At 35.3% G+C, this 15,033-nt stretch overlaps 1 protein-coding gene and 1 pseudogene across 1 annotated transcript; one reads left to right on the forward strand and one right to left on the reverse strand.

Annotated features, from left to right (window-relative positions):
• The first annotated feature begins 7,512 nt into the window (after positions 1 to 7,512).
• LOC131604599 (uncharacterized) lies at positions 7,513 to 11,742 on the forward strand. Its single transcript, XM_058877031.1, has 5 exons — positions 7,513 to 8,194; positions 8,287 to 9,489; positions 10,139 to 10,357; positions 10,447 to 11,307; positions 11,414 to 11,742. Exons 1-5 carry the CDS (start codon positions 7,513 to 7,515, stop codon positions 11,740 to 11,742), a joined length of 3,294 nt encoding a protein of 1,097 aa, XP_058733014.1.
• Positions 11,743 to 12,870: 1,128 nt separating this feature from the next.
• Positions 12,871 to 15,033, reverse strand: part of LOC131604600 (uncharacterized) — a 47,128-nt pseudogene continuing 44,965 nt past the window's right edge.

Raw genomic sequence — 15,033 nt, forward strand, 5'->3', positions numbered from 1 at the left:
TTTTCTCTTCAAAAGAAGTCTTATCCCCCAGCAGGTTTGTTCCAGATTGCTATCTTCAGAAGGTGTGATCCCCGCACCCGGACTTGGTCAGATAGTGCATCGGAGGATTATGCATCTTCCTCATTCCCATTTGAAAGGGCATCAGAACTTCCAGCTACCTTTCATTCCCAAGAGATATTCAAAGATCCTTCAACAGAGTACCAGGGTTCTCAAAGAATTTCCCCAGCCGAGGGTACTCAAACAAGACAAAAGATCATCAACGATCACAATATAGTCATATCCAGATGACTGGCGGGAATTTATTTTCCCAAATAGAAGCTCGACATCACATATTCATACATCACACATTCATATTCACATTCATACATCATGCATCAAGCGCATATTCATACGCATATTCATACACAACATAACATGCATATTTCTCCGGGAATATCTCACATTTACGTGCATCATAAACATTGCATATCACTAACTTGAATTTTCAGGTAGACGGATATCTTCAACAAAGATGTTCTCAATCACCTGCAGTGTTCACCTGAATTCCATGAACAGTTCTCTCAGATATAATCAAGCCGAAGATTCATTCTGATCACTTACCAACTCAAAAACAGACATTGCAGATCTAAGTTGATACCTCAGACGGTTCCAGAACGATCTAACGTCGCAGATCTAAGTTGATACCTCAGACGGTTCCAGAACGATCTAGCATTGCAGATCTAAAGCGATACCTCAGACGGTTCCAAAACGATCTAGCATCAAAGATCTAAAGCGATACCTCAGACGGTTCCAAAACGATCTAGCATTACAGATCTAAAGCGATACCTCAGACGGTTCCAGAACGATCTAGCATCACAGATCTAAAGCGATACCTCAGACGGTTCCAAAACGATCTAACATTGCAGATCTAAAGCGATACCTCAGACGGTTCCAAAACGATCTAGCATCGCAGATCTAAAGCGATACCTCAGACGGTTCCAAAACAATCTAACATTGCAGATCTAAAGCGATACCTCAGACGGTTCCAGAACGATCTAACGTTGCAGATCTAAAGCGATACCTCAGACGGTTCAAGAATGATCTAACATCAAAGATCTGAAGCTGATACCTCAAACGGTTCCACAATGATCAACTTCCAAAATCTAAATCGGAAAAACTTTGGACAAGTTCCGTAGCAATCATCCTCCTAGACTTAAAGCGGTAACCTTGGACGGTTCCGAAACAGTCAACACAAAGACTTTCAAATCCTTCATCAAGATATAATCAATGGATTCATTCTGATGAACAGACCATCAACATAATTACCAGGTGGCATCTGAAAGCCCATCTCAGGTAATGTCAATCTGCCAACAACATTTCACAGACGACATTCAAATGCAACTTCCAACATCTCTGCTGATCAAGGTAAGTGCAAATTTTCAGGGCATCTAAATATTTAATCATCTTCTACCTTCAGATTTCAGACAATCTCTTCAGGTTTAAGAAGATTGAATAGGGGCAACTGTTATACCCCAAAATTTGCCCACATCTTTTTTCAAGAAAACTCCAATCTGAAAATTAAGAGTCTCATATAATTATGGATTATTTCAACAAATATCCTAACATATGAAATACTTAGTTTTAGAATTTTTCTTATACAGTAATTTGGCTTGCAGTTGAATTTATTCTTACGCAAACGCCAAATACTATTTATTACTTCACACATGCTATTTATTTATTTACAGATAAATAGTACTGACACAATTGGTACAAAGTTAAATCTTTTTGCAGGCGCAGAATCAGGAAACTCAGACTGTACTGGTAACAAGTAGATTATTATTATCTTTTGTTTCCCACTAATTTTTGTACTATATTCCATTATTTTCAAAAATCTTTTCAAATCTCTTTTTCAAAAATCAAATCTCTCTTTTTCCCAACACTATCATACTCTTTCTTTCAAATCTTACTTCCACTCAAATTTTCCTTTTGTACGGAATCACATCATTCCCCAACGTCTCTATCCTTCTTTCCATTCTATAAATACCTCCCATTTTCTTCCATAAAATCTCACATCAAATTCTAACTCATCTTTCAAATTCCTACCTCATATCTATTTTCTCTTCTTCCCTGACAAGAATGGCAAAGTGGATAGAGACACTGTTTCTTACAGTCATCACCATTGCTACGGTGATCATGACTTTCTTCTGCCTGCATAGTCCTGAAGAGTGTGGACCGGAAATGGTTGCACTCCCAATCATCTACATGTTATTGTTCATAGCATGGGTCATTAACCGTCATTCTTAAAATTTGCCGTATTTCTTATTTCTTAAATGTACCGTTTATTTGTCGTACTGTTCAATATAGTATGTAATATTTGTGCTGTCAGTATTAAATGTTGTACTATTTGTCATAATATTGCTTAATTACTAAGATAATATTTTGTGTGTTTTCTGCCAGTCAAATATTCCTATTTCTGTGCATTAAATGATTTTCAGGGTTATTATCGGTAATTTTGCCCGCGTACCGTAAATATTAGTTATTTATTATGTCTATGTTTTTTTAACAAGTCATGTAAATAAACTTTCATTTTTCACATAAAACAAAAACAAAAACAACAAAAAAGAAAATTAACTTTGACTGTTGATTTTTCACTCTAACTGCTACGTCAATACCTGAACAGTCAGTTGACAGCCAAACTGCTGGCAGTACAATTCTCAGTGTTTTGTACCATCAATCAAATCAATCTTTCACAATTCAAAATTCCAAGATCTTTGTGCTAGAAGTCTTCTGAATATCACGCGATTAGCAGAAACTCAGCACTGCACAAAAATCAGGTACGCTTAACTGTCTCCTACACAAACAGTCCCTAATCAGGGTTTTTCTTGTTTTTACAGGAGCAACAAGTTTTTGAGACCTCAAATGGATTTCATACACATCCATATATCTCAAAGTACCATCATACAAATTTTCAAACTTCAATTCACTCAGACGCACCGTCAGCAGCTCAAACAGTCAACAGACGACCCGTTTGACCAAAAAAGTCAACAGACAGTCAAAAATGAAATTTTTTGTCAAAGTCCATATTTTGTCAAAGGATTCATCATTTGATCATTGGATGATCATAATTCATCAAGGAAAGATCAAAAATCAACAAAACCCTAAGATTCAAAATTAGGGTTTTTGCCTGAAAAGTCAACTCAACTTTGACTGATCATAACTCTCTCATCCTTCATCCAAAAAATTCAAACCAAAGCTTATTTTGAAGGAAATTCAATTATCTTTCAAATGCCATTGATCCCATGGTCATTGGATTCACCATTTGAAAAATATGACCAAAGACATTACAGGTCATTTTCAAAGTCAACAAAAAGACACTTTTTTCAAAAGGACACACAAGGAGCATCAAAAATCATTTTGACATGAGACCAAATACATTGGTTAGAGGACTCTTTGAGGTTTCCAAAAAGTTCAAGAACTCCTTCATATGACAAAAATTGAGGGATTTACACCTTGTTGAAGTTGGCTAAATTTTGGGAAAATGCATGAAATCAACATTGCTCAAAAATGTATTTTTTCCAAATGGGGCCAAGTTTTCAGCATTCAAACATCATTTCCATGATATTATGGGCCTCCCACGACCAAGACAAGGCCCACACCTTTTTTATCCATTTTTGGCCTAATTTTATCTTATTTTAAGATTAAATTAAAAGGAAAATGGATGGATAATGGGTAGCTTGATTTCCAAGCATGACTCACCCAAGGAATCTTCATCTTTCTGCAGAGAATTGAAGAGCAAGGCAGGTGCATTGAAGACAAGAAGACTTGGTCAATAATTCAAAGCTTTTTTAATATAAAAAATGCAAGAATTCCACAAAGGCAACTAGTTGCTTCTTAGCTTCAATTCTAAGCACTCAATGCTTATAAATAGCCTAGCATGCTTCAGTAACAAGGGGAGACGAATCAGAAACAAAGCCTTGCTCATAATACACTTGTAACCACTTGAAAAATTTCAAAGAAAATTCAAATTCGAGTTTTTAATTTCAGTCAATTTCAATACAAACTAAGCATTCAAAAATCATCTCTGAGCTTCACTGAAGCTATTCCAATCAATTGCAAGTCTTAAACCTCACTGAATCGAGCTATACAGGTCACGATTTGTCCAAACTAAAACTGACTTGTATCTCATAACACAAGCATATCTAGCACGATGTAGACATATATTTGGACTTGGTGTGGTGTGTAGATCATTTCTGGAACTTTAATTAAGTTTTAGACGCTTATACACGAAGTTACCATTTTAGGGTTCATAACCTAAAATTTAGGGCTTTCCTGAAATAGGCAAAATTAGAAGTTCTAAATAGCATCATTGAACTCGCATGAACAAAACGAATTAAATGGTGGCATCGCGCCAAATTTATGTTGTTGTTTGCTTGTATTCGTTATTATTAACAGGTGTAAAAGATTGGAGTTTTTACACCACCTGCAAATGAACGGTGTAAAAGCCCATCTGAAGGTTGAAGATGATGCGTGGCGTCCTCTGATTGGTTGGGAGGCGCGCGCGTGTTTTTTAAATTAACTTTGGATTCAGTGTTTTGCAGGTACGTCACGTGCCATGGTCCCTCACCATCTGGGCCTTCTGATCCACTTGCCAGCTCATCCAACGCGCCAGACAAAGCAGTCCTTACCATGGACTCTCAATCCAACCACACCTGATCAGTATCCTTTTCTTTTCTATTTTTATTTTAATTTCTTTGTTAAATTAATTAAAAATAGTTTTAAAAATCCAAAAAATACACAAAAATATTTTTAGACTTCTAAAATAATATATTATTTTCTGAAATAAAAATATTTTATTTTTCTTCAAAATTTCAATATTTTGCATAATTAATTAGTATATATTTATATATTTGCTTTTTAATTATTCTAACCAATCAAAAAATCATAAAAAAAATTGTTCTTTATATAAAATATTGTTTATATATTATAAACTAATTTTGTACATATTTTGAATAATCTTATCTTTAAGTTTTAATTATTTGTATAATTATTTGCATAATTATGTTTTAATTAACTTAAATCAATTTCAAATCAATTCCAAAAATTCCAAAAAAATTAGTTTTGTTTTAAAATTAATTGACAAATATTTTGTACATATTTTAAACTTAATTTCTAGGTTTAAATCTATTTTCATCTTTTTTCTTCATTTTAATTTAATTAATCATGCATTAATTATAATTAAAATAAATCATAAAAAATCCAAAAAACATGCCTTTTATTTTTCTTGCAATTTAAATTCCTAGATAAATGTATAGGATGTCAAATTCATGTAAATAGGCTAGTTTACATTTCCTGCACAATCGATGTAATAGCGTAGATTTACTTTCCGCACTTTACATTTCCGCATTTTAATTTCCAGCAAATATAAACTGCGTGTATGTCAAAGATAAAATTGAACCGTTAGATCACTAACTTCAAAGATAAAATATCTGAATACAAACACAATCACACTTGCACCTTTTAAGGTAATCCCTTCTCATTCTTTTCAAAATCAAAGTCAAAATTCTACTATTTTGAGTACAAAATCGAACCTTGCGTTTATATCCGGTGAAAGGATAGATTTTTAAAGGAAATAAGGATAAAGACCTTACAACTCAGGGTAGACCTCCTAGTTTGCTTGCTCAAATCAAAACAAACAAAATTCTCATACACTGTTGTTTTTCAAAACAAAACTTTCAAAAATGACAATACTTTGTATACATCCAAACACGGATTATTACAAAGTTAACGTTCTTTTCAAAACATCTTTCGAAAGATAAACAAGCATTTTGTATACATCCACACACGGATCATTACAAAATTCAAATTACAAAGGTATTTGAAACCACATATGAGCAATTTCAGAGCAATTGAAAAGTGATCGAAAAACAAGTGAGCTAAGCAAACTTAAGAGCCCATGGATAACCATGGATACAAAGGGTGCTAACACCTTCCCTTTGTATAACCTACCCCCTTACCCAGAATTTCTTAAAGGTCTTTTTTCTGTTTCTTTTATAAACCTTTCCTTAATTGGATAAAATAAAAGGTCGGTGGCGACTCTGTGAATTTTCAAAAATGCGAAAGCATTAAGCGATAAAAAGAGTCAGTTCACGTATCTCTACAGAACAGAGGTATGGCCCGGGATTAAAAAACGGAGGTCCACACTTATGCTATAGCTATGTAATTTGTCTTTAGCCGTCTGCTCTTTCTGATCGCAAATTCATATCATTTATATATGTTTTTGTCATCATCAAAAAGGGGGAGATTGTTAGAACAAGATTTGTTCTGATCAATATTCTTAGTTTTGATGATAACAAGGATATGAATTTTGTGTGAGATAATGTGGTACTCTAATACATTGCAATTTCCATTTCAGGAAATATATATAGAGTATGCACAAATCAGCGCTCAGAAGCTTTGTCTCAGAAGGTTCAGCATGCAACATCAGAACATGGTCTGGCAAGACATCAGAAGATGGTCAAGGCAGAATCAGAACATGGGTGTATGGAAGCATCAGAAGAACTTGAGATCAGAAGCAGTAGCACTGAAGTTCTGATGGTATCACGCTCAGAAGCACTTCAAGGTCAGAAGACAAGAAGATGCTTTGCACCAAGCTGTTTGACTCTGATGATTTTCAAACGTTGTATTCTCAAACATCAGATCAGAAGAAAGTACAAGTGGCAGGCTACGCTGACTGACAAAAGGAACGTTGGAAGCTATTAAAGGCAACGTCAGTAGACACAGCGTGAACAAGGCTCGAGGTAGTTGACAAAACAGTGAAACATTAAATGCAATGCTGTACGGAATACGCAAAGCATTAAATGCTCCCAACGGTCATCTTCTCAAACGCCTATTTAAATGAAGTTCTGATGAGAAGCAAGGTTGACGATTTGCTAACAATTAACTTGCTGAAACGCTGTTCAAATTCAAAGCTCAGAAACTTCATCTTCATCAAAGCTCACTACATTGCTGCTGTAATATATTAGTGAGATTAAGCTTAAACGTTAAGAGAAATATCACTGTTGTGATTATAGCTTTTCAGAAGCATTTGTAATACTCTTAGAATTGATTACATTAATTTGTAAGTAACTAGAGTGATCAAGTGTTGATCAGAATACTCTAGGAAGTCTTAGCTTGTGTCTAAGCAGTTGTATTTAGAGTGATCACGTGGTGGTCAGGATACTCTAAGAAAGTCTTAGCTTGTGTCTAAGCATTTGTTTCTAGAGTGATCAGGTTGTGATCAGGATACTCTAGAAGACTTAGTCGTGGGCTAAGTGGAAAACCATTGTAATCTGTTACGATTAGTGGATTAAATCCTCAGGTGAGGTAAATCACTCCGCGGGGGTGGACTGGAGTAGTTTAGTTAACAACAAACCAGGATAAAAATAACTGTGCAATTTATTTTTATCGTTCAAGTTTTTAAGACTACACTTATTCAAACCCCCCCTTTCTAAGTGTTTTTCTATCCTTCATGTTGGTGATATAGACACGGCAGAAATGCGTGATATCATTATGCAAACAAGAGGAGGAGGACTTCAGCGAATCAACGAACTGCATGCTGCTTACATGGCTTACCAATATCCTTTGATTTTTCCTTATGGTGAGGACGGTTATAGACCTGATGTAGCTCATAGGGACTTGCCTTCCAACAGTAACAGCGTAAGAAATAGGCTCACAATTCGGGAATTTTTGGCATACCGCATTCAAACCAGGTGCAACGAAGCTAAGACTCTATTATCTTCTAGAAGGTTGTTCCAGCAATTTCTGGTCGATGGTTACACAATGTTGGAATCTGAGAAACTTGAATGGTTACGTAAAAATCAACCAAAACTTCGGGTTTCCAAGTACAATGCTTTAAATGAAGAGGGAGACCAGAATCAAGCGCAGGGGAACAACATAGGTAAACGAGTCGTTTTTCCTTCCTCATTTGTCGGAGGTCGTAGGTTTATGGATCAATTGTACTATGATGGAATGGCTATATGCAGTAAAGTTGGATTTCCGGATTTGTTTATTACCTTTACTTGTAACCCAAATTGGCCTGAGATTCAGAGAGTACTTGGACCTCTTCATTTGAAGCCTCAAGATCGACCAGATATCATCTCGAGAGTATTCAAAATCAAGTTTGATCAATTGCTTACAGATTTAACCAAAAAAGGTGTTCTTGGAAAAGTACTTGCCTGTGAGTTCATTATCCCCCTTAACTTTGATGTCATTATATTGTTTATAATTTATAACAATAAATCTGAATTGTTTATGCTTTTCCAATTGTAGATATGTACACCATTGAGTTTCAAAAGAGAGGATTGCCTCATGCCCATATATTGATCTTCTTGCATCCTTCGAACAAATATCCAGGTCCAGAAGACATTGACAAGATCATCAGTGCTGAAGTGCCCGATCCCGAAACACACCCTCGGTTGTACAGTTTGGTCAAAGCTCACATGGTTCATGGTCCTTGTGGTTTGGCAAATCCCAAGACACCTTGCACGAAAGATGGGAGGTGCACCAAGTTTTACCCTAAGAAGTTTCAACCTACGACTATCGTGGACCAAGAAGGGTATCCTGTTTATAGGAGAAGAGACAACAAACACACTATTGAAAAAAATGGATTAATCTTTCACAGTGGTCATGTTGTTCCTCACAATCCAAGTTTGTTGTTGAAGTACGAAGCCCACATTAACATGGAATGGTGCAACCAAAGAACTTCTATCAAATACCTTTTCAAATATATAAACAAAGGTTCCGATAGAATTTCTGCAATCATACAAGGCCAAGATAGAAACAATGTCGACGAGATCAAGCAATATTTGGATTGTCGATACATCTCCCCAAGTGAAGCATGTTGGAGGATATTTTCCTATTCTATACATGGCAGAAAGCCAGCCGTAGAAAGACTGTATTTTCACATGGAAGGTGAAAACTCTGTGTACTACAAAGACTACGAGCAGGTTGGTGATGTGTTACTCAAACCAAGTGTAACAGAGTCGATGTTTACAGCATGGTTTGAAGCAAACAAAACTTATGAAGAAGCAAGATTACTAACTTATGGAGACTTTGTTTCTAAGTTTGTCTATCATAAACGAAGTCGGAGTTGGAAACCAAGGAAACGAGGGTATACCATTGGTCGACTCATTTGGGTTCCTCAGAGCACCGGTGAGTTGTTTTATTTAAGGATGATGCTCACTATCAAAAAGGATCCTTTATGCTATCAGGACATCAAGACGGTGGACGGTAAAAAGCTAAAAACATTTAGAGATGCATGCTTTGCGATGGGATTTTTACAAGATGATCGTGAATTTGTCGAGGCAATCAAAGAGGCGCATCAGTGGGGTTCAGGTCATTTTTTACGCAAGTTGTATGTTACCATGTTACTATCTTCGTCGATGAATAGACCCGAACATGTTTGGAGAAAGACTTGGATGTATTTATCGGATGGCATTCTTTATGATCAACGAGTCTTCACAAGAGATCCAGGTAGTTAATCTTTACTATATTTTTAATCGTTGTGACAATTTTTGATCGTAAGTATTATGTTTGGCTGTTTGCATATTTGTTGGGTTCCTCTTTTTTAATAATTCCATATTGTTTTATACTAATTACCTAACTAATTTGTCAAAGCATATCTTTACTAAACCTCTCTTATAGGTTATACATACTAAACCTCTTTTATAGATATTTTGCATGTCATATAATGTTGTATCCTTACGGATATGTGTGGTAATTATGTTCAAACAGGGCTCAATCCTCAAAGCAAAATGCTGAACCATTAGACTTTTGCAATAGTATGTAGTGATGTTGCCCAAGCTATGTTTGTGCTATCGTCCCATAAAAAATTAAGGTGCGTTCAAACTGAGTTATGGCATGTCTTTTTAATAATTCAGCCACTGTTAAGTTACAAATTGTCAACAGCTGGAACACTGTTTATGTTCAATGGTTAATAGCACACGATTTACTTAAGCTGCTGCAGATTTGTTTATTATTACAGTCACTGTTGCTGAACCAAATGTGCCAAATTCTTTATTGTTTATGTTAAACAATTAAAGCATGAACATTTAAATGGACTTGATAATGTGTGTTAAAGGTGCTTCATTTAAGAATTGTTTTTGTTTGTTTTTTTTCATAGGTCTGACAATGAGTGATGCCGAGTTAAAAGAACGGACACTCATGGCTATTGAAACTCTATTACAAAATAATAATCGAAGTTTGAAGGACTTCAAGACAATGCCATATCCGAAAGATTATGTTGAATCCTTTACAGGAAATCGACTCCTTTATGATGAACGTCAATATGATGTTGTTGCTCAGCAACAAATTTTTGAAAGTCTGTATGCTTCTCTTACAGGTAATAACAACCCTCAGTTACAACAATTTAAAATAGCCATACTTTCTATTTTTATTAACAACTCCAATTGGTATAATCTTCTGATATAGATGAACAAAGAAGCATCTTTGAGGAGATCATGGATGCTGTAGAAAAGCAAGAAGGCGGAGTTTTTTTTTTATATGGCTACGGTGGCACTGGTAAGACCTTCATGTGGAACACTCTATCAGCAGCCCTTAGGTCTAAGAAAAAAATTGTTTTGCCGGTTGCTTCAAGTGGGATTGCAAGTTTGTTGTTACCAGGTGGAAGAACAACTCATTCTAGATTTAAGATTCCTGTCCCTACAGTAGAAACTTCTATATGCAACATTGAAAAACAAGATGATCTTGCCGAGCTTCTAAAGATGACAGATCTAATCATATGGGATGAGGCTCCTATGGCTAACAAGTTTTGCTTTGAATCACTCGACAAATCATTGAGAGATATTATGAGTGGAACCACACATGCTTCTAAAAGAGTTTTTGGAGGTAAGGTTGTTGTGTTTGGAGGTGACTTCAGACAAATTCTCCCTGTTATACCAAGAGGTACTAGATCTGATATTATCCATGCAACAATCAATGCTTCTTATATTTGGGATCATTGTAGAGTCTTGAGGCTTACAAAAAACATGCGCTTGCAAACTGGTCAACCCACTTCTACAGCTGATGACATAAGGAGTTTTTCCGAGTGGATTTTAAAAATTGGAGATGGCACAATGTGTGAGCCAAATGATGGCTATGCTGATATTTGTATTCCAGATGAGTTCTTAATTTCTAGCTTTTCAGATCCGATTAAGGGAATTGTTGAAGATACGTACCCTGATCTCATTCATAACTATCTTGATTCCAATTATCTTCAAAGTCGTGCGATCTTAGCTTCGACAATCGAAGTAGTCGGTGATATTAACCAATATATAACAAACCTTCTTCCAGGTATTCAATTTATTTTCGTTAATATTTACAACTTTATGATATCAATATATAAACTATTGTTGCCCATACATATTTTCTAAATATAGGTATTTTTCAATTGTTCTAGGAGAAGAGAAAAAATACTTTAGTAGTGATTCTATTGATAAATCTGATGCAAGTAGCTTTGATGCATATGAGCACGTGACACCCGAGTTCCTAAATGCTCTTAAGACTTCGGGATTGCCTAACCATTCAATCAAGTTAAAAGTTGGGGCCACTATTATGTTAATGCGCAACCTAGACCAATCTGAAGGTTTGTGCAATGGTACAAGGCTAACTGTTACTAGGCTTGCTGCTCATGTCATTGAAGCTAAGATCATTTCTGGAAAAAATGTTGGTAACTTAACTGGTGAGACGCCAATTTCCAATTATTGTTTCCTTCGCCATGACTATTAACAAGTCTCAAGGCCAATCACTTGATAATGTTGGTTTGTACTTGCCAAAAGAAGTTTTTAGTCATGGCCAATTATATGTGGCAATCTCTAGAGTAAAATCCAAAAAGGGTTTAAGGATTCTTATTCATGACAAAGATAAAGAACCTATGCTCTCTACCACCAATGTGGTATTCAAAGAAGTGTTCCATAACATTTGAAAGGTGTGCTTTTAAAAGTAAAAAACTTATCATGCCATTTAAAAATTTCCAATAAATTTATGTTCTTTACTACCACTATATATGATTTTTATTGTGGTCTTGCTGTTTCAGGTCCAAACATCCTATTCATTTTGGCGAATCATCTTGCAGCTTTGTTTTCCTTTTTGCGCAACTGTGGCTACATGAGATGGAGATTCCTTTTGCAGCTGTCTCTCGACTATTACATGCAAAAAACATGTTGTCACATTAACAATTATCCATATGTTATTAATTTATCAAAACTCTTCTTATTGGAACAATGTCTTTAGTTCATAAATCTTATTTCTTTTAATGTACGCCTTAGATCATTTAGATCATTTGATCATTTTATTGATTTTGACAAAAGGTAAAATTATTACCCGTGCGGCAGCACGGGTGTCTTACTAGACAACTAAGAAAATTAAAGACTTTTTCATTTGATTCTTGATAATTTTCTCATCTCTCAATGAGTACATATATAGTAATAGTGGGTAGGACCTAAAGGCCCAATACCTAATTAAAGTCCAAACTATCCTAAGAATATTCTAGAAAACATCATAATATAAAATAACTCCCAATACATTAAAATACTAATAAAACTCATTTAACTAATAATAAATTATTCTATTAATCTCCCTATCATTTCTTCTCTATTTTTTTTCAATAATCAAGCTGCAAACACAACAACACTTAGTAATAATCAAAAGAAATTAAAAGCAGAAACATTACCGACAACGGGGACTCGCGATTTGCATTATGACGGCGGTTGCTTCGGTAGCAATGATTCCGCCGGTGATTTGTGGTGCGTATGAACCGGCGCGCGTGATGTTCGGTCGGGGACCTTCGCGGTCAAATGGAGGCTCGATCTGAAATCGACGGCAGGTGGTGGACGCGTGCGGCAACTTCGGGTGTCTTTAGGTGATCGACGGCCGTTCGGTGGTGTGGTGCCACTCAAGTACGTTGGCTGCTTGCTCGGTTTGAGGAAGTGTTTTTCCTGATTTTGTTTGGTTCCTCTTTCCTTTACCTGCAAAACAGATTCAAACTATATTGATGTTATTAGTATTGTTTTTGTATTGTTGGAAAGGGTTTGTATTTGTTGTTAATGAAAGTCATGTGTTATTGTTATGGTTTGTGGAATTTTTGTAAAGGTTTTGATAATGGTGAATTGATGGTTCAAAGTATGATGGTGATGTAAGGTTGTTAATGGAGTTTTTTGCGGTCTTTTTTTTGTACGTGGACGGGAATATCTCTTTCTCTCCCTCCCCCTTTGCGTGGGTTTTGCACTGTTTTTTATAGTGAGGGGCGTAGACACTGACATTGATTTCCTTGATTTGAGATGATTTTTGTTCTAGTAATTTCCGCATTGATATTATTTTGTCGTGGAGCTGTTTTGGAAAGATGATATTCAGAGTCTGTTTGAAATAGTTTTTGTTTTTAGTTTTTAAAAACTGAAAAGTAAAAATTAAAACACAATTTAGCCATTTCAGTTTTTTGCTTTTAAAAACTGAAAAATTGTGAAGAGTTTTTAAAAACACATTTGTAAAATATTATATTCAAACAAGTTTTTAGTTTTTAAATTTTCAAAAACTAAAATAGAGTTTTTAAAAAGCCTTTCAAACAGGCCCTCATTCTTTAAAAATGCATTTCATGTCTCATATCTCTTCCATTTTGGTCTGATTTGGTCATGGAACTGTTTTGGAAGGTTTTGATGAACACGTATTGCTGACTTGCCGTGTTGTTATCTCTGGGCAACTGACTTCTTTTCTTTTTCATAATAACTAGTCAGAAACCCGTGCTGCCGCACGGGTAAAAGTATTTTGTATATTATGTAAATAAATATAAAATGTTGTGTATTTAAGAATCTTCCAAAATAATGATATGGTAATAGAATGACAAATAGTTTTCTAATAATGTGAATAGACAATAATCAGTGTTATTCCTAACTGATATTGATTGTCTCAAAAGAAGGTGTAAATTACAATATTCATTACAAAAGATTACAACAAAAAATTTGCAACATGTGACTTCAAAATGTGGTGGAGGCTTGAACCTGAAAAATACACAAAGGTCAAATGACATGTCCTAATATTAAGTAAGGAAAGTCATTATAAGTTAAATACAAAGGAATGGTAAAAAATTACAAGCAAAAGATACCTTTCACAAGTTTTGGAACACTTCTTTTGTTAGACGCTGGCCTAAGGATCTAGATTGGGGGGTGAATAGATCTCTCAGAGTTTTTCGGAATTATTTCGAACTAAAGCTAAAGCGGTTCTGAATCGACTTGCGTCTATTCCTGACCGATATTGCAAGGGTTGTATATGTGATAAAACCACAAAATAATTGAGATTAACAATGAAATGATATGTTATCGAATCAATATGTTTCACTATAGAAAATCGATTAACTTCTGATTTGATAAACTTTGATTTGCAATGCAGTAATAATGAAAGAAGCAAAAGCACAAACACTTGGTGATAATGATCAAATTGATGGTGATTCAATGTGTGATGAATTGTGATGTTTATACAAGTTCTTAATTCACAATTTTAACACTCGAATCGTTGATCAATTTGCAATTATAACCAAATATGAATAGAACGTAAATGAAAAGATAAAAGCGACAAGAACACGATATTTGTTTAGGCAGTTCGTCGATCGTCCTCGCTACGACTACGTCTGCCCCCAATTCCAAGCTGAAATTGGGAAATCTTCCATTAATGTTGAAAGCAGTTTATACAAAGAAGATAACAAAACGATAAACAATAAACCAAATTTGTCGATCCTTTGAATCTTCTTCCCCCTTAATCTTGAGCCAGATCAAGGTCTTCCAAGAGCTTCACTTTGATCCCTTTCTGCAGTGTCTTGAATTTCTTGAACACTTGTTCTTCAATCTTCACACTCAGCTGGATCCTTGATGAAGCCTCTTGATAAAAACCCCCAAAATTCACCAATCTTGGAGGACAAAACCCTCAGATTTTATTCACCAAAAAACCCCACAAATCTTCACCCACTAGGAATCTTCAATTCCGTTCCATGGACGTTATCGATCTTGAACGCAAACCCTCAACGCAAAAAAG

This window comes from Vicia villosa, linkage group LG5 (assembly GCF_029867415.1).
Source record: "Vicia villosa cultivar HV-30 ecotype Madison, WI linkage group LG5, Vvil1.0, whole genome shotgun sequence".
NCBI lineage: Eukaryota > Viridiplantae > Streptophyta > Magnoliopsida > Fabales > Fabaceae > Vicia > Vicia villosa.

What these genes read in the sequence shown, in the direction of transcription:
- LOC131604599 (XM_058877031.1), top strand. Translation starts at nt 7,513, where the DNA reads ATGCGTGATATCATTATGCAAACAAGAGGAGGAGGACTTCAGCGAATC. An exon ending in TCTGTATGCTTCTCTTACAG is followed by an intron (nt 10,358 to 10,446) that starts GTAATAACAACC and finishes CTTCTGATATAG; the next exon opens with ATGAACAAAGAAGCATCTTT. An exon ending in TATAACAAACCTTCTTCCAG is followed by an intron (nt 11,308 to 11,413) that starts GTATTCAATTTA and finishes CAATTGTTCTAG; the next exon opens with GAGAAGAGAAAAAATACTTT.